This window comes from Agelaius tricolor, unplaced genomic scaffold (assembly GCF_023055355.1).
Source record: "Agelaius tricolor isolate 1412-34295 unplaced genomic scaffold, bAgeTri1.0.p SCAF_9, whole genome shotgun sequence".
NCBI classification, from domain to species: domain Eukaryota; kingdom Metazoa; phylum Chordata; class Aves; order Passeriformes; family Icteridae; genus Agelaius; species Agelaius tricolor.
The window spans coordinates 6,615,878-6,641,852 of record NW_027269269.1 but is presented as its reverse complement, the minus strand read 5'-3'; the positions used below and the strand labels follow the sequence as shown (position 1 = coordinate 6,641,852).

Sequence of the window (25,975 nt, the reverse complement as noted above, 5' to 3'; positions counted from 1 at the left end):
GGAATAAAAAATGGTTTCATTGATTGCTTATCCAGGAAAATCTTTAACATTCATTGTCATACTCTAAACGTTAAGGTGTGAGTTCTGCCAAATCAATAATAGACTCAGAGGGCACACATGGAAACATTACAGATACACAGATGTTATGCCATTGTTTTATGGCATAGGTATATTTTAGGAGCTGTGAGGTTGTTGGACATACTCCAGAGATTTTTGTTTAATTTCTCTGGTTAGCAAAATTTCCAAATCCTGTCTCTGCACTTGCACACTGTAAATAAAATTTGTGAACTGAAGCTTCAGCACTTTTCTGCTGCAAGTCATTCACAGTGACCTTTTGTTGGTGGATTAAATGGCTGTTGCCCATGCAATACAGACAAGTACTCTTCTGAATAGAGGCTCAGTGCATCCACTTCTAGCATTAGTGTGGTGTACTTTGTGCAGAACCACTTATCTGCAATTGCTGGAGCTTCCTTTGTGTTGTGAGAGAAACCTTTTGGCCTGAGGATTGCTGCATCTGGAAGTCCAACAGAGGAGAGGCTGCCACAGCTCCCTGTTGCCAGAGGCAGTAAGTACTGGGGTGGGCTGTTGCTTGTATTCCCAGTAATTCCACAGAGTGTGTGTGCATGTATATATATGTATATATGTATATATATCACACAGGTGATCACACCACCAGAGGCACAAACATCCTAATCCTGCCTCCTCTTTGGAAGATAAAGGGTTTTTTATTGTGAAATATTTTTTTTTATTATGGCCATGGAATGAGTATAATTCAAGCACTCTGTCCAGTAACTGACCATGGACCTTCGGCCTTCCACTTTACTCTGTATGACCCCACACAAACCAACAGCCTACATGTGTGCACTATGGATCTTCCCAGTAACTGTCCCTGGCTCCTCCTGTCTCCGCCTGAGTCACATGCAGAGACATAAACCTGCAGATGGGTCTCAGTCTGACCACTGACTCATAGCCTCTCCAGTGGATGGGTTGGACCTCTTGGTCCCTCCAGGAGCCAACTGTCAGACCACTCTGGTCTCACTGGTATCCAGCCTAGACCTACAGCTTCTCCATTTTACAGCTTCCACGCCTCTTGTCCTTCTCACCAACTAATCCAACTTGATATTTGCAGATATGTACACACTGATATACATCTCTTGACAGCAAACAATCTTCACCAAAAAAGCAGCATCCTCTCTTGAAACAAATATATTGCATCTGCACTTGCTCAAATTACTTTGCTTTACAAAGATCTCTAGAACAGGAGCTGCCTTTTGCTTACAGCATCTAGTAGTGGTTTCTTTCCTTGTCACTTCATATTTCTTACGCTTTTCAATTTCTGCAGTTTGGATTCCTCCCCAGACTGTAGTCCCCTTCAGTGTAGTACCTGCTCCTGCAGGAATGCCTTCATGGACTGCAGTCATCTCAGGATGTTCCTGCACCTATGTCTTCCTGTGTGTCATCACTTGTACCCTCACAAATCTCTCAGCAGCTGCTTTATTAAATGTGTTTCACAGAGATGCTGCATGCTTCTATAATTGGTTATGGTTTTGGCATGTGGTGGGTTGGTGGTATCTGTTGCCAAGCCAGCTGGAACCAGCTGTGACTGAAGGGCAGACCTTCTCCTACACAGCTAGCCCCTGTAGTCCCACTGCTACCAAAACTCTGCCAGCTATGCACAGAGTAGCATTTTGTTTCCGTTTGAGGCAACTCACGATCTTTCCAGTTAGGAGCTGTGTTTAGGCAGAAGCATTCTCAGCCTCACCTCAGGTTTCCCCAGCCTTTCACTGCCCTCCAGTGGAAAGTGCTGCTTGTCAGCTTTGTCTGCCGCGGCATACACGGCAGCTTTAAGGTGTTTCCTGTCCTTTCACACCACATCCTTTAGCAAATAAAAAAAAAGAGCAACATGCATGTGAGTGGCAGTGTTCCAAGTTTGAACATTGATAATGTGTAATTGTCTTTGATTGATTCCTGCAAAAACAGAGAGCTTTTCTTTTGAACCCAGACACATTCCGGGACATAAGAATTAAAGGAGTGAGAGCAAAGATGCTCAAATTATATTTGAGAGATCACAGAGAGGTGTTAGGGTGAGGGTTTGACATGTTGATAATAGTTTTTCTTTTCATTCCCGGTGTCAGAAGGTCTGCTGAGTTCTGTTTCAATTCATAGTGTATTTTACCTGAGATGAGGTGCAGGACTTCACTGATGGAAGGCTTGTCTGTAGTTCTTTCTAAAGAACTGTCTAGTCTTGGGTACAGGCATATTCCTGACACAAACATTAAGTGACTCAGAAGGCAGAACAGAAGTGAAACCCTCTTGGGAGGATGGACAGGACTGCAAACAAACCCTCATGAAAAACGCCCTTCTTCCCTCTGCACAGCTGTCTCCTCTCCTGTTGTCCTGTTTCCTCACACCATGCACTGCACTCAGTCCCTTCAGTGAGGCAATGGCCAGTGCAGACACTGGGATCAGTATGTAGTGGTTCCTCCATCAGCAGCAGTCCCTTCAGAGTCATGCCAGGTGGGGCCCTGCTCAGGCATGGTTTTTGCTATACTCCTGGTCATTTTTCCCTTTCCTGCTGGTGCTTTCTGCCCTTTCTAAAGCAGATGTTTCAGAGGTGCTACAAACCCATCTGGTGGCTCAGAGCCACCAATTAGCTTGGCTGATGTGCTCAGCTGTGGCCTGCAGGGGTGAGTCAAGAGAAAACTGGGTGTGTCCGATGTGGCTGTGACCTTCCCACAGAAGCTTATCCATATAGACCCTTCCCAACATGCTGGTTATGTTTAGTAGACAGATATATGACATTTTGCAAATTATAAGACTTCCCTTTGCCATGGGAGAGATGGTGCAATGAAGTGGAGCTGTTGGGCCAGCTGGCATTGTGGTTTCATTCACAAGATCCTCATTCCGCAGGAAACATGGTGCAATCCTGAAGGAAGCATGGGTGGGTCAGTGTGGTTGTTCCTGCCATGCTTTGGCATCCTAGCACAGGAACATGGGTGGGTCTTGGGTTTCCCTCACTCTTTTCAGCTCTCTGAACTCAGAAGCTACAGATACAGTCCTGCACCTTATAGCAGAGTCATAGGCCCTCCCTCCCCAGGGTCATTTTTAAGTCCCCTCCAGTTACCCCAGTACCCTTCCATGTCCTTACTTGTAGGACTGGTTACACAGTACCTCATTGATGACAACCCCACTTGTTTTCTGATTTGTTGTTGTTTTCCAGTTCTTGCTTCAGTTACTTCTGGATGCTTTTCCATTTCCTGATGACCATTGGCATAGATTGGCTGTCTGTGTCCTTGAGCACACCAAAGCCATCCCTCACCAGGAATGGAGCCCAGGCAAAGGCCCCCACCAGTGCTGTCCTTCAGCACAAGCGTACTGACCAGTAACCTACTTACATCGGTCCAGCTCCTTTTGTCTTCTTTCTTCTCTGTTTTCTCATACTCATTCCTCCCAGGTCCTTGATCCTTCCGCTAAACATCCCACAGTAAGTCTTGTACAACCCCAAAATGTTCTTTCAACTTCCCACAGTGAGTCCTATGGTCCTGTAGGCAGTAATTCTCTCTGAATCTGTAAAGGCATTGATGAGGAGTGTCTTCAATTGACTCAGCTGGGGGTGCCACCCCCAACCCACAGGGCTGCTGGCTCCCCTGTTCCAGCCCTTGGAACAACCCTGCCAGGAGCTCATTCAGCTCTGGTGCAGTTACTGGATTTCCCCTGCCTGTCATTTTGTGTCTCTGCTCCTTTGTGTTCATGGGAATGAGCCTTCAGTCACATAATTTAATCTTTACCTAGTCCATAAATTGTGCATACTCATTTAGGTTCACTTCTTGAAGTTCTATGGGGTAAAAAGTCCCCAAATAGCTCTGTGACCACAGTCTCTTAAGTCCAACCCCTTCTGATGATTGCCCTAACTGTAAAAAATTTGTCCACTCATTTCTGCTAATTCCCTCCTACGAACTTCTTCTTTGTTCTAAATATCCTCATGTGATGTTTGCTTTTTGAGCAGAGACACAGTCTCTTAAGTTTATAAGAAATTTTATTCACTTTTTAAAGGCTTTAAATTCCCAGGGACAGAGGGAAGGCTTCCTGTCCTAAAGTCACTCAGTCTACCTCCAGAGCAAACAAGGTGCAGTTTCAACTGGAAGCATAGGGGATGGTGTTTTGGGAGAAAGACCATGGGGCCTACTTCCAGTTGCAAAACCTAAGGCAAGGCTTTACACCAGAAGCAGGACTGCAGGGCAGCTGTCAGTGTTTTTTGAATGAAAGCTGTCTCTGATCTACACCATACATGCCACAGTCACGAGGAGATGAGGTGTGATACACACTTTGCCTGAGTGGATGGGTAAGTGGGTAATGAGGATTCCTGATCTGCAAACACATCCCACACAGATCAGAGCTTCAGCCCCACCAGTCCTATACTGGTAATCCCAGAGGAACAGGTCTCTCATTCTGACTGAGCAACATGCTAGGTCTATGGATGACAGTGTAGCTTCCCTGCATTGCAGTTCTTGTGCTTCAGCTCCTGCATGGTATCAGATGACCACGTGTGGTGTTGCTCCCAAAGGACTATCACTTTAACAATTTAATACCTTTCATATTAAATCATTGATATAAGGTGGCAATGGCTCTGCTAACCACACGGCCTGAGGCCAAGCATCTTTCACTTCCTCCATCCCAGAGGCAAATTATTCGTTCCCACCAGAGTTTCTATAACCCTCCAGCACTCCATCCAAGGTACAAGAGAAGAAACATTACCTGTGCTACCAGCTCATACTGGATTCATCAGTTCAAACTTGGCAGATGTTATCACAGCTTATTTGTCTGGGCAATTCTTCCAGATAGGCTAAACTCAGCAGAACTCACCATACAGGGAAGTTCTTTGTTTAATATTTGCCAGCAGTGCAGGGAGACTTGTTTGCCCGTCCTGAATTATCTCAGCAATTATATTTATGAAGGCAATTAAAAATAATACACCTCTTAAGAAATTATCAGAGATTGCATCTGACCAAAACTGGGACTCTGTCAAAGTTGACTATGATAGTGGGCCATGATTTGTAGGATTCCTTTAGAAATGCAGTGCTAACGAAGAAAATACCTCTTTCATCAATATATCCAAGGGGTCCATGCCACAAATCTCAGACAAGGAGCATTCTTTGTTAGTGGAAATCTAGGTTGTTTCACACACCAGAAATCCTAAAGAGAAAGGAAATGTAAGAGACAGACTTTATCAGAGCAAAAGATGCATAGAATCCTTGAAGGATCCATTCCAAGTGACAAATGGAAGAGTGAGGCAGGAGAACAAATAATTCACTTGTTTAGTGTCACAGAATAAATTTCCATTTGGAATTTATCTCACCTAAAGGAAATCTAATCCTGCCTAAAGACAGGTTCTCAGCCAGTTTAGGCATTATCTCTGACATGTCACTGAGCATGAATTCACTTTAGTGTTTTAGTGGATCAGGTTACATGTTCCTGTATTTTCCTGACAGTTCATGCATTAGATGTGCTTCTGTTACTGTGGCTGTCTAAGATGTCACCTTAGATGTCTAAAATGGCAAGATTTTCAGAGCTAGATATCTTCTATTGCTCCTGGAATACACAGGTGTTTGGGAGGGAAATACACTTCTTGTAGTGCATCTTATTTAGGCACAGCAAAGACCAAGATGTGAGTCATTGCTGAGTATAACATAATATTCCTAACATTTTGAGGGAGGAGATAGTTGGCCAAGAGGGTAAGACAATGATGACCCTGTAGTTCAGGTACACACTGTTAACCTGTGTGAAATACGGAGGGCTCAAGAGTTGATGAGATGTGAGGAAAAATATAAAAATATCTAATGGTTATAAAGCATTTGTTGAGTAAATATCCAGCCCTTGATTTTTAATACCCTGTTAAGTAAGGAATTTTTTTTCCCCAGGCTTGTCTTTGAAATTATGTTGTAGTTACTTCTGGAAGATCAGGTCTGAACAGTTAGAAGTTTTTTTTGTCCCAGATGGGTGTTTCTCTTCTTCACTGAAACTGTCTTTATGAGTTCATTCAGCTGTCGAGTAGTTTCACTTGCATCATCTCCACAGACCCATTTTAATGCCTCACAAAGTGGACCTTTATGTACATATTTATTTATTTAGATTTTTTTTTTTATTTTTCTATAAGTCCATTCATGGATTCTGATCACTCAGTTGGGCAAATTGTTTGGTTTTTTTTTTTTTTCCTGAGGTTTGTACGATGATTTTCTATGTACATATTTATCTCAACAACATAAGGAACACCCTCATCAAACAAGGACATCTTCTAAGAGGTTGTCATTTAGGAAATGTCCTTCCCATCATCATGTGAAACCTAGCTGGTTGATGACATCTCAGAGGAAGGAAAATCTCTGCTAATTAGTAGCCTCCAGTACTACTCTAACAAAAGAAAAGAACTTGCAGCAAAAAAATCAATAGTTTGCATATTGGAACTTGCTCTGTGAAAAAAATTAACAGCTGTATCAGCCTCCAGATTAATAGCCTAGGCAATTAAAACAGGTATGGATGGCATCTTGCTTCCAGACTGGTCCCTCAGTTCTCTTAGATCATTGGGTGGCAGCAGAAGGCATAGTTTCTCAGTCACGGGCTGTCTGGGGTTAAAAATCTATTGCTTTCATCTATGTTTCTCTAAATTTCTATATAAGCACATGAGCATGTTCTTCAGGAATGCTGTGATCTATGTAGTCCCCTACCCAGTCACCAGTGTTGGAGAAAAATCCATGTTGGGTCAAAAACATAACAAGAAATGAGGAATTTTTAGATTGAAACATCTTGGATTTGCAGCTTTGTGCAGTCATAATGGTGATTATGCAGAAGATTTGGAAGTTTGGGGTTGTTTGGCTCTTTTTTTTCCCCCCAGAATTTAGGTTTGATTCACCCTCTCTGGGAAGAGCAGATTGAAGCTGCCAATGTACAAGTGATAGGAATTGTCTGAAGGGAAGTCAGGTTCTTGTTGCTACTTTAACCACTCTGATCTAACCATCCCAGCTCCTCAAAGCAGCAATTCCTGATTGCTTCTTCTGACTGCTGGTCTGAGATCTTTGTGAGAACTGTGTGCTGTCCAGGGCCTCTGTACTCACCAGTAAATGAACCAAAACTGAATGACTTGGACAGAAAATTCACCCATTGTGTTCACTTCAAAATAGACAATTCAAATGCAGGTTCTTTAGGTAGCATTGATCATATGACACCCAAAAGATCACAAATGAAGATAAAAGTTTTTGGTTTAGATATGTATGTGCCATAGCTTTTCTACAATGACAAGCTTAGCTAGACAGACCAGACTCTGGAAGCCTGATAATATTTGGAGACATATTTAGCTCAACTGTAAATGCCCTAGGCAAATTGGCTTTGTTCACCTGTTAGAAATGAAATGAGCTGTGCAGCTGATTAGTGTGGTGTTTTTCCAGCCCAGATGTACAAAGGACAGCAATCTGCTGTGCATCTGATCCAGGTATTATACAGTGAACAAAGTCCACTTGAAATTTTTCAGTATTCACATTTGGGAAGTATCAGAACTACTGATATCATGTACCTTGAACCTCTGTTTCACGTGAGAATACTTCTTGTATGTAAGTGCCACTTTTTTCAGAACACTTAGGAAAGATTCCAGGGAATCACCTGTAATCATGTCCATGAAGAACTTCAAGAAATTCACTGATTTCAGCTTTATGGGAGTTCATTTATCATTATCATTATTAACACCATTTTATTTTAATTGCTACTTAAAGGAGCAACTAGTCAAGTATAAGTTATGTTCAGTTTCTTTTAAGAAGAGCTGGTGAAAGTACACGGGAGCAATGTACAGGAATCAAAAGGGAACACACTCAGAGATACATGCAGACGCAGAATCGCTGTGTCCCAGGGACTGACTGGACAGCCCGAAAAGTCCCTGGAGAGAGGAGATTCTTGGAGCAGGTGGCATCTTGCAGCTTCAGCTCAGCATGCATAGCAAGAAAAATCCCTCTGGCAGCTCCTGGCTGTGCCTTTTACAGCTTCTAGACTGCCAGGCCACATCTTTGCTGGAAGGTTCTGGGGTCATCTGGATCTGTTCCTCAGGACCAGCCACCCATTAATATCCCAGAAAAACTCATTTTGGGGCTGGGAGACATCATCTCCTGAGCAGTGCATGCAACCCCTCTTTCAACTTCACTTTGTCCTTAGTCTCAGTCATCCACTCTGTGGATCTGCAAGATCTACCCAAGCCTACAAGGGAAATCTACCTGTCCCACAGTGGTGACCAAGTAACACATCACAGTAACAATACCAGACTCATGCAATGAGAATACTTGTCACAGCAAATTGCCCCAAAGACTTACAGAAGAAATGTGGTTTCAGATATGCCTCTAACTAACCACAGGTACTTAGGCGTTTAGCTGCATTTGTGCCCCACATGGACAGAGGAAAACAGGCTGTGTGAAAAATAATGTCACCCATCTCCTCTCCCTGTCTTTTTCACTATCAAAGTGCCTATTCATATCAGTATCCACTTGCTGCTGACCTTCTGCCTACAACAGCCTACTTCCCAGCTGTCCCAGCCTACTCAGTTGAGTTTTCAGGCTCACTGCCCATGGCTCCCTCACCCCAGCCCAAACTACAGAAGAAGCTGATGCAATTCTGTTTACCAGAAGTCCAACGATTTCCTTTTATTTGGCTCTAATGCCCTTACCAGCCATTGTTAGTGTTTGTTATCCCATGTGGTTCTGAGACTTAAAAGAAATCTGAGGAATCTATTGCTCAGCAGATTTATCATAACATGATAGTCAGCTGAAGATCCCGGGAGGGCAAAGAAATTTCTCTGACGCAGGAATCTCTTCTGACACAATTCTTCTATTACTTTGGGTAAAGGCACTTTCACCAAGGCCAAATACAGTTTGTTCCACTGGGAAATGAAGAGTGTATGTTCCTGTCATTTCCAGTATTATGGCCTTTCTCTAGGCAGTTTGTGTGATTCTCTCTGGGGATAACTAGATTGCTAACTCTTCTTTTCCCTTCTGCCACTTTCCCAGCACATCATTACAATCTGGCACTTATTCCTCTCTATCTGTCGGCCTGCACAGCTCCCACCCACCCAGACACCTTCCTTTCCAGGTCCGTGCCCCTTTTTCACCTGCCGATCTTGTTCCTCCACATCTTGCCCAGTATCTCCTTTCTGCTCCCAATTTCTTTGCAAAAGTCATGCTTTAACAGTCTCTCTCGCATGATATTCCATGCCGGCCTGGCTCCCTACCCCAGCATCCCCCTTCTCCCGGCCCAAGCCTGCACTTGTTGCCCGCGCGGGGAGTTGCACGCTGGGCACGGGCAGTAGCCCCAGGGTAGCCCCAAGCTCTCGGCGCTCGCTGCGGCGGAGGAGGGCCCGTCTGGCCGCGCACATGACGGCACGGTGGGAGGGCGGCCCCGGCGGGCGGCTCGGCCGCGCCACCGCCCAGCGGGCGGCAGAGGCGGCCCCAGCGCGCACGGGCCGCGGCGGCAGGGCCGGGGCAGCGGGAGCGGCGGGAGCAGCCAGGGCAGCAGGGGCGCGGAGCCGCGGCCGGAGCGGGGCAGCGCGGTGCTGAAGGGACAGCGCCCGCCCCGCCCCGCCCCGCCCCGCCCGGACAGCCGGCGGGGACCACGGCGCGGAGCCCCGGGAGCGGGGCGGGGGTTCCCGGCTCCCGGCCCCCGCCCAGAGCGGCGAGCGCGGGGACTCCGTCCTGCCCCCGCGGGAGCGGCGCCCCGGGCCCCGCGCAGCCCCCGCCGCCGCCCGCCCGCCGCACCGATGCCGGGCGTGGGGGCGATCGGGGCGCGGTGCAGGCACCGGCCGCGCAGGAGCCCCAGGAAAAGCCCCAAGGCAGAGCCGGGCCAGGCCGGGGCCGCCATGGACGCGGCGATCTGGATCTACCAGTTCCGGCTGATCGTCCTGGGCGACTCTACCGTGGGCAAGTCCTGCCTCTTGCACCGCTTCACCGAGGGCCGCTTCCCGGGGCCACTGCACTCTGACCCCACCGTGGGGGTGGACTTCTTCTCCCGGCTGGTAGAGATCGAGCCCGGCAAGAGGATCAAGCTACAGCTCTGGGACACGGCGGGGCAGGAGCGTTTCAGGTACAGGATCTGGGATCTTACCCACACCCTCTCCTGCCCTCTCCCCAAATCTGCCGGCCTCCGGGCACACCCTGCTGCCCTCCCGGCCCTGTACCCTCCTCATCCGACACATCCCCGGCCCCAAGGACTTTGCCTTGCCCCTCAGCAAAATTTTCCTGCACCATTTGGTTGCTGTGCCCCAAGCAGTCCTCCATCTCATTGCCCACCAGTGGCCCAAGCCCTGTGGCCCACCATCCTTCTTGCCCCAGTACCCTCAAGTTCCTCCCCAGTAGTTTCCTTCCCCACCCTTTCCCTTCAGACACACCAGGGAACAGCTACCCTTCTCCTTCCAGCTGTCACTGTAGGGTAACAAGTGGCCTTGTCCTGTTTCTTCTTCCCTTCCTCATCTTTCCCCTGAAGTCCTGCACCTAACATTGCAATCCCTCCTCCACGTTTTTTTCTTTCATTGCTGCAAGAGGCCTCTGCCTAACTCTGCATTTCTTACTTTGTCATCACCTCCGAACTCATCCTCCCCTGCAGTATTTCACTCTGCCATTACCTCTCCCATGCAATCTGGAGACCAGGCCACCTCCCAGCTCTTCTGCCTTCCAGCTCAGCAGCACTGTCTGTACCAGTGCAGTGTGGAAGCCACTGGGCAGCCAGCTACAGTCCCTTATTTCAGTGTTTTGTCTGCCTTCTGCACCTGCTGTGCACTGATTGTTGCTAGAAGTCTTCACTAATACTGCTACCATTTATAATGTAGTTAAACTAGTTCAAATGCTGCACTGAGTATTAAACACTCTCCTTTCTCCCCTCTGTTACAAACAGTAGCAAAACTACCCTCTTTTCCTCCCCCAGAAAAGTCTCAGTCGTTTCCCAGTTAGCAAGTTGATACTGTCACTCACTCACTCTTGTGTCTCTGTTGTATCTGTAGTGCTTGCCACTTCAGGCAAGTTGTGCATGGATTTTAGTTTGGACTTGGGGTTCAACAGATATGAATTCATGGCACAGGCAAACGCATAGTCCATCTCTGTGTACCTGACCACACATCTGTTGTTACTGGAATGCTAGCAGGAGAATTAAAATGGGCCCCTTCACTGGCCAGAATCAATTCCTCTAAACTCCCTGTCTTCTCTTGCAACAGTTGTGCAGATGCCTATACCCAGCTGAAGAGGTGGGATTGCACTGTTTTACTGGGGGACAACAACTTTTTTTCTTTAGAATAACCATTAAAGTGAAACAACAAACAACTTTCCTGGGCTTGCATGAGTAAGATGTATTTTTGCAGGTAGGCTTCTGAAGGGTTAGCAAAGAAATTAAGTGTTAATGGAAAGCTCTTGGCATTTTTCACCCTCTGTGCATTCCAGACAGAATGTAGAATACTTGTAAATAATTGAAATTGCTGACAATTAACCAGGATGACCAATGACAAGATATTCGACTTAAAGAAATGGAAATACACAGACTCTTGCATACATTTAAAATTAAATTATGGCAATCCTTTAACCCCAGAATGCTCAGGCAATATACACTGATGAGTCATGCTGTCAGCTGCTCTTAAATTTACCTCTGTGTTTTTTCTAATACTCAGAAGATACAACCTGAAAAAAGTAGTTTTAAATATTTGCATTTGTTTTTCTGCTAATTTATCTCTGTGTTTTTTCTAATACTCAGAAGATACAACCTGAAGAAAGTAGCTTTAAATATTTGTATTTGTTTTTCTGCTAAGAAACTGACAGTTTCTTGTCAGTTGGTGTACTAAATATAATAGTGTTTGTTGTACAGTCTGTTTTACATTTAGTCAAATAAATTATAAATATTTTACTACCTTGCACCACAGGTTACAATGTTGCATTCTGTTCTGCTAATGGAGAACATTACAGATCACAAACAAAGACGATCTTAGGGAGGAGCTAATTACTCCAAGTTATACTGGGGAACACCAAGTAGTTTGCAGTTCTGATTTCCAGTTCTGCTCTGGCTCACTTGGGATTTTAGAAGAGGTAAAACCTGTCTTGAAAGCTCTCTGGGGAGTTCCCTGCATGCAGGGAAAACTACTGGCTGTGTAATAACCCCCTTCTTTTGGTCCCAGGCATCAGGGACACTCCCAGGGAAAAAGGAAGATGTGACACACCTGCCATCACATTCTCTTGAAAGATGTCATGTACTTCCTTGGATGAGTTATTTGGGAAAAATTCTTACACGTCTCTAGCTCACTGATGAATCCACATTTGAACTGTATTTCATACATTGACTTAGAAATCATCTTTAAAATGCCCTGAAATAGCAGCTATTGAATGTATTTATTTTGACATCAATCAGGCATCACTAAGCAGACTTTCTCATTGTCTGAGGTGCCACATGGACAATAACAACATAGTCAGTAACGCTTTTAACATCTTACTAGAACAAGAACCTGCAGACTTGCTTAGTATAGACTCAGTTCTGTAATGCGGATTAACATAAATGAAGGGCACATCCACAGTTTCTTTCTATCTTCAGATCAGTCATTTAGAGCAATCTGCTATTTTGTTTGTGTTTTACATCATCTACTTTGCTATGGTTTTTGTTTGTTTGTATATTTTTCCCATATTTAAATCAAATAATATATTTAAATCATGAAACGTCCAATGCCATAAAATGCTCATGGTGCTAAGACTGAAAGTTCATTTCAGTAGGGGCAAAATATTGTGGGGATGCTTCCATTAACCCACTTTTTAGTAGACCAGGATATTAGACACATTCTGTTTCTAGTACATCTTGAAAATAAAACACTATCCTATTCTTTTTCAGTAAGCAATATGTATTTTCAAAATTATTACATTACAATGTAGTCTTTAGTCATAGTATAAAAATAACTCTCCAAAATTAGATAAAGCTTTTAGGGAAAGTTAGGTTCATCTGGTAAAGATCAGTAAGATCATAATGAAAAAGAAACACTGACTTAAAGCCTCCCTAAAGCCATAGTCTGATGTGATTATACAAAGAATCATAGAACCATAGAATACTCTGAGTTGGAAGAGACTCAAAAGGATCATCAAAGTCCAACTCCTGCCCCTGCAGAGGACCATCCTCAAGAATCACACCATGTGCCAGAGAACATAGTCCTAGTGCTTCTGGAACTCTGTCAGGCTGGTGCTGTGACCATTCCCTGGGGAGTCTGTTCCAGCGCCCAACCACCCTCTGGGTGAAGAACCTTTTCCTGACATCCAACCTGAACCTCCCCTGACACAGCTTCAGGCCATTCCCTCGGGTCTGTCACTGGTCACCACAGAGCAGAGATCAGTGCCTGCCCCTCCCTTTCCCCTCACAAGTCATTGCTCAAGACTGCAATGACGTCTCCCTTCAGTCTCCTCCAAGCTGAACACATCCAGTGGCCTCACCCACTCCTCATATGGTTTCCCCTCAAGGCCTTTTCCCATCCTTGTTGCCCTCCTAGGGACACTCTCCCATAGTTTAATGTCTTTTTTATATTGTGGCACCCAGAACTGCCCCCAGCACTGGAGGTGAGGCTGCCCCAGGGCAGAGCAGAGCAGGACAATCCCCTCCCTTGCCCATCTGGCCATGCTGTGCCTGATGCTCCCCAGGACAGGGTTGGCCCTCCTGGCTGCCAGGGCACTGCTGGCTCATGAAGTGTAAAAGCACTGGGACAGATTGTGTGGGGAAGTGGTGGCATCACCATCCCTGGAATTATTTAAATATGTGTAGGTGTGTCAGTCAAGGAAGTGGTAGAGTGCTGGACTGTGCAGTGCTGAATTAACAATCAGAGTCAATGATCTTAAAGATTTTTCCCAGCCTAAAAGATTCTGTGGTTCTATGATCCTTTTCTCAGATTTTAGAAAACCACATAACATGATATTGTGTGTATCGATGTTTCTTTAAAATTTTTGTGTTGCTTTTTTTCTTGCATTACTGTTTTCTAAAGCTTCTTTGTAATACAAATCTTTCTGTTGGTAATGAGAAAAGTAGTTCCAAATTATACATACCAGAAGTACAGAAAAAATGACTGTTGTCTCTCCAATATATTCACCCAGTTTTTGTGATGTACAGCACAAAGTATCCTGTAAAGTTACAGGATACTTTTTAGTCATCTCCATTAAAAGCAATACATACACATAATTCAATATAATGGCTTAGATCATCAGTTTCTGTAAATTAGCACATTTCTGCAGAAGGGACTTGTAAGAGATGAGGGTACTCACTGCTGTGTATAAGCATCCATAACCACACAGAGGGCTGGGTTTCAGTGCTCCAGTTTATAGATAAATGATAGAACAACTTTTTATATAGAAATACTTGGCAGGTGATGCATTGCATTTTCAATACTAACCTACTTTCTTTCCTGGCTAATGCATTTCTTTGTTTTCAAGTTTTGGGGTGGGGGCAGGGTTGTTTGAGTTTTTTATTTTGGTTTGGTTTTTTTCTTTAATGATAGTAGGTTGCGTTAGCTTTTACCTCTCCATATCAAATCCCATTTTTGTCATCCACATTTGCTCTTACTAGAACTACCTGAATTATTTTTCTGCCTTAATTTGTGTTTGCAGACACTCTAAAGGAAAAAAATGGCTAGGAAAACCAGAAACAGATCATTATGGTACCTGTATTTAAAATTTCACAAAATGTGACACCCCTAACTTATGTTCTTAAATAGTTTTGTGAAACAGTGTGCCAATTTTTTATATCCAGGCCTTGTGAATTAATCTGAGCTTGAGAGCCTGTTGTCTTCACATTCAGAGAGACACTGCATGGAGTCTATTACTGGGAATATAGAAAAGATCTTTCTAAGCATTAGGAGAAACAGCCCCTCTTTCTTATCTAAATAAAACCATTTCAAATGCTGTTTGCTGTGGCTAAATGAATTTGGATATACCAAGAAATCTAAGTCTTCTTTTTCTGTGCACTTACCTATCTGTAAAAGGACTATTGCTGATAATCATGCCTCTGTGTTCAAATTGTCATCAAAAACTCTATGAAATGTGATGAACTGAGATTTGGAGGGAGCTACTGTTATAAAAAGTTGTACTATTGTGTACAGTTCATCCTGTACAGCTTCCTAAAGTTTTGAGTTTTTGGCATCAGCATGCTCTTCATAATCATGAAATAAAATGGAATTAATTCTTAGCTTAGGTTATGACTTCAAATAATGACTGTTTAGAGATTGTGCTTCTCATTTCATTTGGAGAATACTTATATATACACTAGTTATATATTTATGCCAGCAATAAGTGCTTGTGTACATTCCTTGGTAGGCTGTCACTTTCTTTAAAATGTCTCTTCTCAACTTCTCCATTCTCTCCTACTGTTCATGATTAGAGACTGAAAATTATTGTTTAGTTCCTGTATCTTTTACACTCTCTGTCTCTCTCTACATTCTAACTTTTTTTCCTTATTCTAGAGCACATTAAATTTTTTTCAACCAGAAGAAGATTTTCCGACTTCCAAAATTCCTTCCAGTGAATGTTCTGGAGCTTAGAAGGCTCAAAAGTAGAAAATAACTCTTGCCAGCCCTCATGCAAAAAAATAGTAAATTTATAAAATATAAAGGGCTTTTGAATCTCTGTGTGAGAGAGATGCTGGAGGTAGATGTGTCCCTTCCCTGTAATAAGTTTGTGTTTGCCTAGCTCACTCAAAACTTTTGGACAGTTTTGTTCAGGGAGTTTCCTTTCTCTGCCTGCTACCTGTTGACTTCTGCAAACATGAAGAGTTATGATTAGCTATATAAACATTCTTTTAAAGAACGTTTCTTCAAGGAATGCAAAAGGATATGCTTGAACATCGACAAGTTTGGCCTTCAGGTTTCTTGACATATGTGTACATGTTTCAGTCTGAAATAATTGATTAGGACAAAGTGAAGTGCATGTTTATATGAAGCTGAAGGACTCAGACTCTACACCAAAAGTGTATATCTTTTCTTCTGTGAACATGTCCCACAGTTTGCTAATAAAGACCACTTAACAGAATAATTCAGCATTCAATATTTGCCCTAGAGGTGTTGGGTTCAGGAATGTTTAGAAACTGAATTTTGAATGTAGGAAATAAAATGGTAGTCTAGTAGATTAAATTTATAAATTTCAATCAGCTTTAAAAAGGAAAGTTATTTAATAAAACTTATAAAAGATAAAAACACATTGCCATATGGAAAAGTAATTGCTTTATGAATAAAATGAAAATGCATTTTAATTTTCCATTTTCTTTATTTTCCCCTTCGCAGATCAATAACACGCTCTTATTATCGCAATTCTGTGGGTGGCCTACTAGTATTTGACATCACAAATCGACGATCTTTTGAGCATGTGAAGGACTGGCTGGAAGAAGCAAAAATGCACGTGCAGCCCTTTCAGATTGTGTTCCTGTTAGTAGGACACAAATGTGACTTAGTGTCACAGCGCGAGGTTACGAGAGAAGAAGCTGAAAAACTGTCATCTGACTGTGGTATGAAATATATAGAAACTTCAGCAAAAGATGCCACAAATGTCGAAGAGTCCTTTACAATTCTTACACGAGATATCTATGAACTTGTAAAAAATGGAGAAATCTCAATACAAGATGGATGGGAAGGTGTCAAGAGCGGCTTTGTTCCAAATGTTGTACATTCATCAGAAGAAGCTGTAAAGCCCAGGAGACAGTGCATCTGCTGAGTTTGTAGCATGCCAAAGAGCCCATGGGGTGTTTAGAAGATGATGCCAATCTAAATGACAGCAAAATAATTTTGAAACAATATTAGATCATGGCATAGCTGAATCATAGAATGGTAATTTGGTTTTGTATCCTTCTGTCAAGGTTATAATCCATAACACTTTAAGTGCTTTTTTTCTTTACAGAGTACAATAACTTTGTGTGGTCTTCAGGAAAATAAATTAAATATTGCTAAAGGGAAACCTAGTTCTATAGCAAGACACTGAGAAAGTGCAATAACCATCACGACAACATCTTCACTTGGGCTTTGTTTTCTGAATACTGTTTAAAATCAAGTCTTGTTAGATGAGGATCAGATGATTTCATTACTTTTCTTCATCCTGCCTTAGCTTTGGACAAGAAAATGTTATACCTTATACTTTTTTAATGTGATTCTTTACTCAAGGGCAAGGTTGCTAATGACCATTAAAGTTAGAATGCTGTAGAATTTGATAGTAAAGATAACTCTAAGGAAAGCAAACTGAAAGATTGCTCAAATAGCAAAACTTTTGATATGACAATGAGTACAAGCCTTACTACAGAAAAAGAATGTTTTAGAACAGATGATTTATTTGTATACAAAAATGGGGAATAGAAACAATGGAATTTATTATTAAATATTTTCTGAACTGCCAATGAAACTAAACATAACATGACATATGATCCAGCTGTTATTTGACTTGTATACAAAACAGCTTTCCCAACCACTGGAATTACATTTCAGTGGCCAGATCCTCAGCTGGGTAATTATCATCGTCACATTGATGCCTACAGAATCATGTTAATTTACACAAACAAATTCCATATTAGCTTTAAAAAATAAACCCTCTTCTAACTAGAAGTAAAAAAAAGTTTAAAGTGCTGCAACCCATGGGTACCCAGGCCTTAAATTTGAAAAGAGCAAGGACAGTTTTATTCTTAGCCAGCAAATGTTAAACTGTTGTTTAAAAATGGAAGGTTTTAAACTAAAACTGTTACAAACAGAGCATTTGGAGAGGAAAGAATTTCTAAAATGATGCTCGTCTACAGAGAGCAAAGTAAGAGAGCTCCTAAGAAAGAAACACATAATAGCTTTTAATAACAACAGTAGGAGAAATCTGTGATCATGTAGCATTTTACTGAGCTTGGAGTCATCTTTCTACTCCTCTGAATATAACACACACTAGCTTTATGCAAACTAGGTCTAGCACATAAATACCAAATAAATCTATTTCTATTGTATTGTAGTAAGTAGTATGAAAGATGACTTGATCTCCAGAGTTAATAAGCATCTACAATTTATTTGGCATAATCATAGCCACCAAACATCAAGCCAGTTATCTTCATATAAAAGTGTGTTATTGCGTACAATTCTCCTTTTTCAAGATCAGGCAGCAAGTCTATCTAATCTAATTTTCTTCTTCAACAAGCAGATGATTGGTTTTCTCTCAGGTTACTTTGACGTTCTTTTACAATCCTTTTTCAAATATTTTGTAGTATGGAGACAGGTTGTTTGGTTCCAGTTACTTTATACATTTAGGGCAACTAAAATCATTGACTTCAAAGGGGGCTAGAACTTAAAGTTTTTCTAAAGCCTGAGTCTTACCTGCACTGAGGCACAGTTACACTATTATGGAAGGATACAGAGGCCTTAATATAAACAGGAATCAGCCTTAATTCATTAGCAAATAGGACAGATAATTCTAGTCTCAGCATGCCAGAGAGTAATTGCTGTGAACCTGATTCTCTGTTAAACTACATGTATTGACACCAAATCAACTTTGTAGGGTATTTTAAGCCCTCTTTACAAAGCAAACATGACTACAGATGCCAAAAGGTAGTGCAGAATCAGGCTGCAAGCATTTGATACTCATTTCTTTATAATATGAGGCTTATGTTGTGCATCTCAGAAGATATCTTTGTTGTTTAATTAATTAATTTAATTAAATAAATCAGTGACTAGGGAGTCAACAGATCCAAAGTCCACCACTGGTTCACTGTGTTTTTCTGAGCAAGGCATTTGTGGTTTTTGTGCCTCACCTTCTGTATCTCAAATATAGAGATGATTGTTCTTCCTTAAATTCACAAAAACTGCTGAGACCAAATCAGTCTATGTGATCTTTAGTCCTGGACTCTATCCTCTGTGTGCTACCTGGTTTTGAGTGTTTAGCATCATGGGATGTGGATACTGATTTCTTCTGACATACCCAAATAACGATAACAAAAAAATTAAATTAAAACAGCCTTATAAGTGCCAGGTATTGCTGTGAATCTACATTTCATTGCATATTTCATTATTTTTAGATTAAAGTCTTGTATCTTTAATTTTTCTTCCTGAATACTCTGGAGCCAATGAGCTTTTCATTCTGAATGAAAAAAATGGGTTTTACTGGGGGTAAAAGGACTGGGAGAAGAGGGGAGTGGAGGGGAGGTATGCACAGAGAAACAATCATCAGAACAGAGCCTTAATCTCTGTTGTCAATGTTGTACCTGTGGTGTCACGTTTATTACACTGGGAATGGAGCTTTTAACCAGATTCAACTGTGTAAGGAACTGGTATTGGCCATGCAACTAGAAGAGAAGTTCACTACATTTTAAAGTACTGTACACATAGTTGTCTTATTTGTAATTCCTAAAAATGTAGATTAACGTGTACTTTCAAACACTGTCTTTATGATATATTAAACCACTACTGTATCTTCTCACTACACAGTGAGATAGTGATAAACAGATAATTTGTCAAAATGTGTTATTTTCTTTTCAGATGCTTTGCAAGATGATATGTAAGTAACAGCTTGAATAAGCTGTAGAATGGGTGATAGTTCAGTGCATGTATATTCTTTTTACCCCCAAGGAAGCATGAATATTGACAACAGAATTAAATTCCCAGAAATTACAGAAATTAGATAAATCTTACATGGTAGCCAAATTTAAAATATAGAAAATATTTAATAAGAAAACACAAACTTTGCAAATTAAGATTTGGTCAATCCCAGTTAGGAAATGAAAAAATGTTAAAAAACCTTGACAAAGGTTTTATTTGGATTCATAGGCCTGGCAAATGAATGGATAAAAAGTATTGTTTTGGACTCCTAAAATGTTTAAACTTCCATTGCTTTTATTCTAAGCTTGATAAAGAAGAGTAAATATCTTCCTCATTAAAATATTTTACACATGAATTCTTAAGATATTTTGGCTTGCTCATAATTGTATCCATCCCATGTAAGAAGCAGAAACTAGCCTCATACCTTAGGAATCAACCAAGGAAAAGATTTAGATTTAGTTTTGTTCATTTATGCCTTCAGTATGGAATAGACTCATCAATCTAACCTCAAACTGGCAACTGTCCTGTGCTCACAGAAAATGATGCAGGCCTGACTGAGCTCCCAGGCCCTCTGTGCTGCCCTATGCTGAGGTTCCCTCTGCTCACATGAACGGCTGCTGGTACCCACGCCGCCTGCCTGAAAGCGAGGGGGGAGATGATCACAGATATTTCAGTCTCAGCATTTCAGCTCCCTGAGGGAGTGCATGCTTCATTGCCCTCTTTTTACATAATTAACATCCAGGAAGAGTGCTTTTTCCCTCACTGAAGACCCCAGCACAATGGGAGTTCCTCCAAGTCTCCACCTTTGCTTTTTACACAGAGCTGGCACAGCAATTTCAGCAGCCTTTATTCAGTCCTGAAGAAAAAGAAGAAAGGCCAAGGGTTTATCCTCTACATGGGCATGGAACCTTACCACAAACATGGTGGACAGTTGAAGAAATCATTAAATATCAAAAAACAACTGTCAATTGCAAAAATTTGCATTGCTCATTTCTCAGGGTCTAGAGACTATCTTTCAATTAAGTGAATGAAATGAAAATTCTAAAAGAGGAATCACCCATCGCCCACAGAGGCTATTGGGAGTAGCAGGCTCTTTATGAAGGGTAGGTAAATCTTCATTTAAACTCAAACTGAGGAATTCAAAATCCCAATCCTGAGCTGCTAGAGTGGATCACTGTCTTTGCAAGTATTTAATTCATTTACTTCTCAGAGAAAGTAATGTTTTAAGCCAGGCCTGAGTGATGCAGGGATGGATGCACAGTGTGTAACCAGCAGAGAGATGACTGCTCCCTGAGAGCCAGCTGACAGCAGCCCCCACAGCCTCATAGGTTACAAGGGCAGCTCAGACTGAGATTAACTGATCCCAGGCTGCCAAAGGCCCCTCTTGCAGCTGAAGAGCTTCTACAGAAAGCCAACAGTAGAAGTAGCAAACCCAAAAGCTGTGCATTGTAAATAAAAGCAACGTCTAGGTAAAAAACTGGCATTTCAGCTATAGTTCAATTACTGCCATTCCTCATTTGAAGCTATGGCTTCAAATCTGTGCAATCTATGCAAACTGAGCTTTCCTGCTCCATGAAAATTGTGGAAGGACAAACTGAACCCCCTGTAGCAATAAAGTCAGTCACTGGGGAGAGGGCTGCACAAGATAAGGGTGGAAGGAGGACACAGATAATTTCTTCCATCCCTGCACAGCCCTGAGGGAGAATTTTGACTGACCACTGCCAGAGCCCTTAAGACCCTGCAGAAATATCCATCACTGTGGTGGGACTTGTGGGATGAAAGAAAGCACCAAGGACCTGGAGTCTGCACAGAGGTGCAGGCTCCTGACTCCCTAACCCCAGCACTCCCTAAGGATCAGGTTACCTGTGGGGCACAGCTGCAGGAATGGTTGGGTATAACTCTGTGCTGGCACCATATCTACATTGCATAGTGTCTACATTGCATAAAGGCAAATGTCTACATTGCAGGCTTTTTCCCCTTTCACCTTCTCCCCCATGTGGTTTCTTTACAGGAAGGGACTGACAGAAGGCATATCTGGCACCAAGGTCTGACAGTGAGCAGGGCAATAGGTGGAAATTTTAGTGGTCGTTGCTAAGTATTAAGGTACTAAAACTGAGGGGAGGAATTGTGGAAAATATTCCAGTCATAATCTTAGTAATAAAAACCTTCCAGGGCTGGCACTGCTCTGCAGCACTTTTGAGAATTGTCCATTTTGGTTAAGTTTTCAATGCCAAGGAAATAGTTCAGCTATTTAGTAATAATTTATATTTGTTCATAATTTTAAAATAATTACTGCATATTATTCAGGAAGAAAAGTCTTCTATGTGAAGATCATTTTAGTAATTTTGCTGACATACAACTTGTGTTGTATATTTTAAAAGAACAAGCTATGCCAGGACATAACTTTAAAACACATAAGTCTCAAATCCCATCAATCAGTCAAATCCCATCAAAACAGTTCATTTTATTGGGATTCTTCTCTGCCCAATTCTCTGTGGAAAAGAGTCTGATTCTCAGAAAAGCTTTTAAAACAAAAGAGAGGCAAAGTTTACTGAGCACTGAAAAAGAGATTCATATGTGAACAAGTGTCAGAAAAGTAGAACATGTTTTTTCTTGTGGTATCCTCTTTCACACTACCATGCTTCACAGCCCAACTCTAGCTCCCCGAGTACATAGTGAACAGAACAGTAAATTTCTAGCTGTCCAAAAACCACTGGGAGATCAAATGTAATTCCCCACAGCAGTTCTCTGCAACTCTGTGCTTGTGTGAGGAACAATGGCCACATTCTGCCTAACACATGCCACGTGTTTCTCTGTGTCCCAGGAGGAATTTGGCCCCAACAAAAACGCTCCTGCAGGTTCTGCCTGTGAACAGTCACTCTGCACCACCCCTCACCATTCTCAGTGACACTCAGGATAAAAAGTGTAAGGTTTTCCAGCAAGGAAACTATGAAGGAATAGCACTGTGGTCTAAAAAACACATCAGAGAAAAACAAACATCAGTGAGAAAGGTTATTTAAGCTAAAGGACAATGTTGGCATGAGAACAAAGGGGACATACTGAGATGCACAGGATAGGTGGTTCTGGTGACGCTAAGATAGCAAAGCCTTGGGCTGCTTTAAGTGAAAGCAGCAGTAATCTTTACTGCCACATGCAGGCAATTTCTGCAGAATGCCATTGCTATTAACAGAAAAGGTGATGTGAAGCCCAGATAGTAAACACCAGAAGTGTTCACTTACTTGTTGAAATGGAAACATAGAAGTTTGGTCACTGACAGTGCTGCTTTTTTCAGCTACAGGTAGATGTCTGAGTGTTCTTGCCCTTTTAAAAGGATTGTCTTTGGTGACTCACAGCGCATTTTGTGCATGAGGTCGTGACAGTCCACAGCAGCAATAAACAAGAATTTCCAACTGAAAGAAATCTATAAGTTTTAGCATCCCTACTGAATATAACTAGTTCGATGGCAGAAGAGTTTAAAAGGACTAATCAAGCACCACATGTTTTTTCCCTTCATGGACTAAGATTAGAACCATGTTTATGTTATTGGTTCATCTTAGTGGTTTCAGGTCATTAAAACATATATTTCTCTCTGATGCAACTCATTCAAAGCTTGGAATCAGTTTACTCCAAGATATCTAGAATATTATGATGATAATAATTTCACTGATCATCCAAATCTTCATGAGCTGCTCCTTGCAAATCACTTTGAAGTAGTGCACATGTCTGGGATTGCCATTCCCCCTGCCTTTTACAATCCATGGAAAGGATTAAAACTGTAGGCCAATGTAGAAGCAATCAATAATTAATATCTTCATTACCAGCAGAATTTAATAATCCATTTGTAATAGAATTAAAATAAATAAAACAATATTGTGTAACTCTGAGCACTGTAGAAACACCCTGAAGTGGTACTAAAATACCACAAAACCTTAAGACTCACAGATGTCTTTACTTCCCAGAAAATTCATGCACAGATCTTCAGGGAAAAAAACCCCAGCAATTACAGTCATTGTGTAAACCATGCAAAGTGAGACGCACACTATTTTTAATATCAGTAAAAAGTACCAGCATTTCCTTGTCTCTCTGCTTCTCAGATGTTCAAGTTCTCTTTATTCCTTGGCGAGCCTATTCATAACTGTTGCACAAGAGCATACTGGGGCAGGATGCAGGAACTCTCATACTCAGCACAGTCATTGCTGACCCATCCAGGCCAGCAGCATAAGGGTTACATAATGTCTACCAGGTGCCCCAGGGGACTTAGAAAAGACCAGACCATGAAAAGTACTCTGGTGCTCCCACATCCTGTGTACTCCCACACTTTTGTGGCAACATTTGGTAAGATTGGAGGAAAAGTGCAAATACAGAGAAATCCATCATTTTCAAACATAGCATTTTAAAACACTGCCCAACTTAATTTAGCTTCAATGTTGATTAAGCAAAATTTGCAGTTACAGCATTCTAATGATTTGTGCTGTTGTCTAAGCTTTGCATCAAAGGGACCTGAGATGAAGCTCTCTACAGCAGTTCATCTTCTGGCTCTATGTATCAAAAGCAGTTTATAAACACCACTGAATTGTGGCATTAATAGCAAACATATATTAAAAAAGAAACAGATAAAAATGAATAGAACAAAAAATATAAAAAAATTGGAAATGCTCACATTTTTAAAGGGTATGGGCAAAAGAGAATTAATCAGTTCACAGAATAGTGGCTCATAGAAATGGTTGTCTCCATGTCACATTCTGTAGAATATTTACCTGTATCTCAGCTTCTCTGGTACTTACACACCTGTAACATAATACAGAGACTGGGCAGTGGAGAGGCTGACGCACAAATGCACAATGTACACATTTTACTGCCCCTGCTGGAGACCTCCTAACTTCAGCACTGTTGCAGAATATATGTGCAATAGAAAGTGCAGAGTACAATGAGATCTACATTGTATAATTATATATTATATGCAAAACTGTATAACTGAGTTCATTATGTGTGCAATAAATACCATATACTGAAATATTGATAGTATAGAACATATAATAACAAAGCAAAGAAAAAAATCATAAATTGGAGCATTTGGAAGCTGAAAACCTTATCAAAATAGGACATTATTCAACACCTCATTTCCACTTCTCAATTAAAAGAAGGCCTTAATATGACTATCATAATTTATTCATTTACTAAGGCTGCAGGCCACATTTGGTCAGCATTATCAAAACTTCCACAACAGTATAGACATTTCTTAAATATTTTTTTACAGCTTTTCTTACACTTCAGGGTCCCTATCCTCTGCAATATGAATTTATCTTCAAATCCTGTGCCGCAGGAAAGGCGAAAGGAGGGCTGCCATCCCTGGTGGCCAGTGGTGTGGCTGTCCATGCTAATGACTCAGGGCAGGCCAGGCTGAACAGGAAGCATCAGCTCTCAGGGCTCCAAGCCTGTACAGAAACCTTGGTGACATTTCTTTCAAGGTAAATTTTTAGGCAAAGGCTAAATATTTTAAGAGAAAAGTGAGATTCTGTTTTATATAAATATATAAAGAAACCCTGAAATTTTCCAAATCCTTCTCAAAAGGTGCCTAAATGCAAACTTTTCCTACTGAATATTCCCTTGTGTTGGACTTGGATGAAACTTGTGTATCCCTTCCAACTCTGAAGATGCTGTGATCACAGAATCACAGAATGAGTCAGATTGGAAAGGACCACAGGGGGTCATCTGGTCCAACCTCACTGCTCAAGCAGGGCCATCCTACAGCAGAGGATTGTGTCCAGACAGCTCTTGAATTCTCCAGTGAGGAGACTCCACAAGTCCTCTGGGCAATCTGTTCCAGTGCTAGATCACCCTCACAGCAGAGAAGTTCTTCCTTTTGTTCAGGTGGAACTTCTGTGCCCATTGCCTCGTGTCCCGATTGCTGGGCACCACTGAGAAGAGCTGGTCCATCCTCCTGACACCCTGCCTTCAGACGCTTACACACTTACAGATTCTGTAAATAGAACTCTTGTGACAACTGGCACGAAGCGTGATGGCTTAGCCGGAGATTGGGTGTAGGGCAGCGGCTTGGCTTCGCAGCACACGGCTTAGTGCGGGTGGCCGTGCGGGGCTGTGCCCGCGGCGCTCTCCGATCCCTCCGGCCGGGCGTGCGGGGGGCGGTGCCGCAGCACCCGCGGGGACAGCACGGCGGCACGGGCCGGGGTTAGCTAGTTAGTTAGTTAGATACCTAGTTAGTTAGATACCTAGTTAGTTAGTTAGAAGTCAAGTTATTTCTGCGCTTACAAACCACAGCGCCCCGGCACTCCGCGCCGAGCCCCGTCCCGCGGGGCCGTGAGGGCAGTGGCGCCGGGGCCGGGCGGCGCGGGCGGGGGGCCGGCAGGGGGCGCTGCAGGCGGGGCCCGCAGCCGCGCTGGGCGGCGGGGCCGC

General features: G+C 42.3%; 1 protein-coding gene across 1 annotated transcript; it reads left to right on the top strand.

Annotated features, from left to right (window-relative positions):
* The first annotated feature begins 9,411 nt into the window (after positions 1-9,411).
* Positions 9,412-19,916, top strand: RAB39A (RAB39A, member RAS oncogene family). The gene is made up of 2 exons (XM_071434147.1): positions 9,412-10,104; positions 16,295-19,916. Exons 1-2 carry the CDS (start codon positions 9,782-9,784, stop codon positions 16,719-16,721), a joined length of 750 nt encoding a protein of 249 aa, XP_071290248.1. The 5' UTR covers positions 9,412-9,781; the 3' UTR covers positions 16,722-19,916.
* The last annotated feature ends 6,059 nt before the right edge of the window (positions 19,917-25,975 follow it).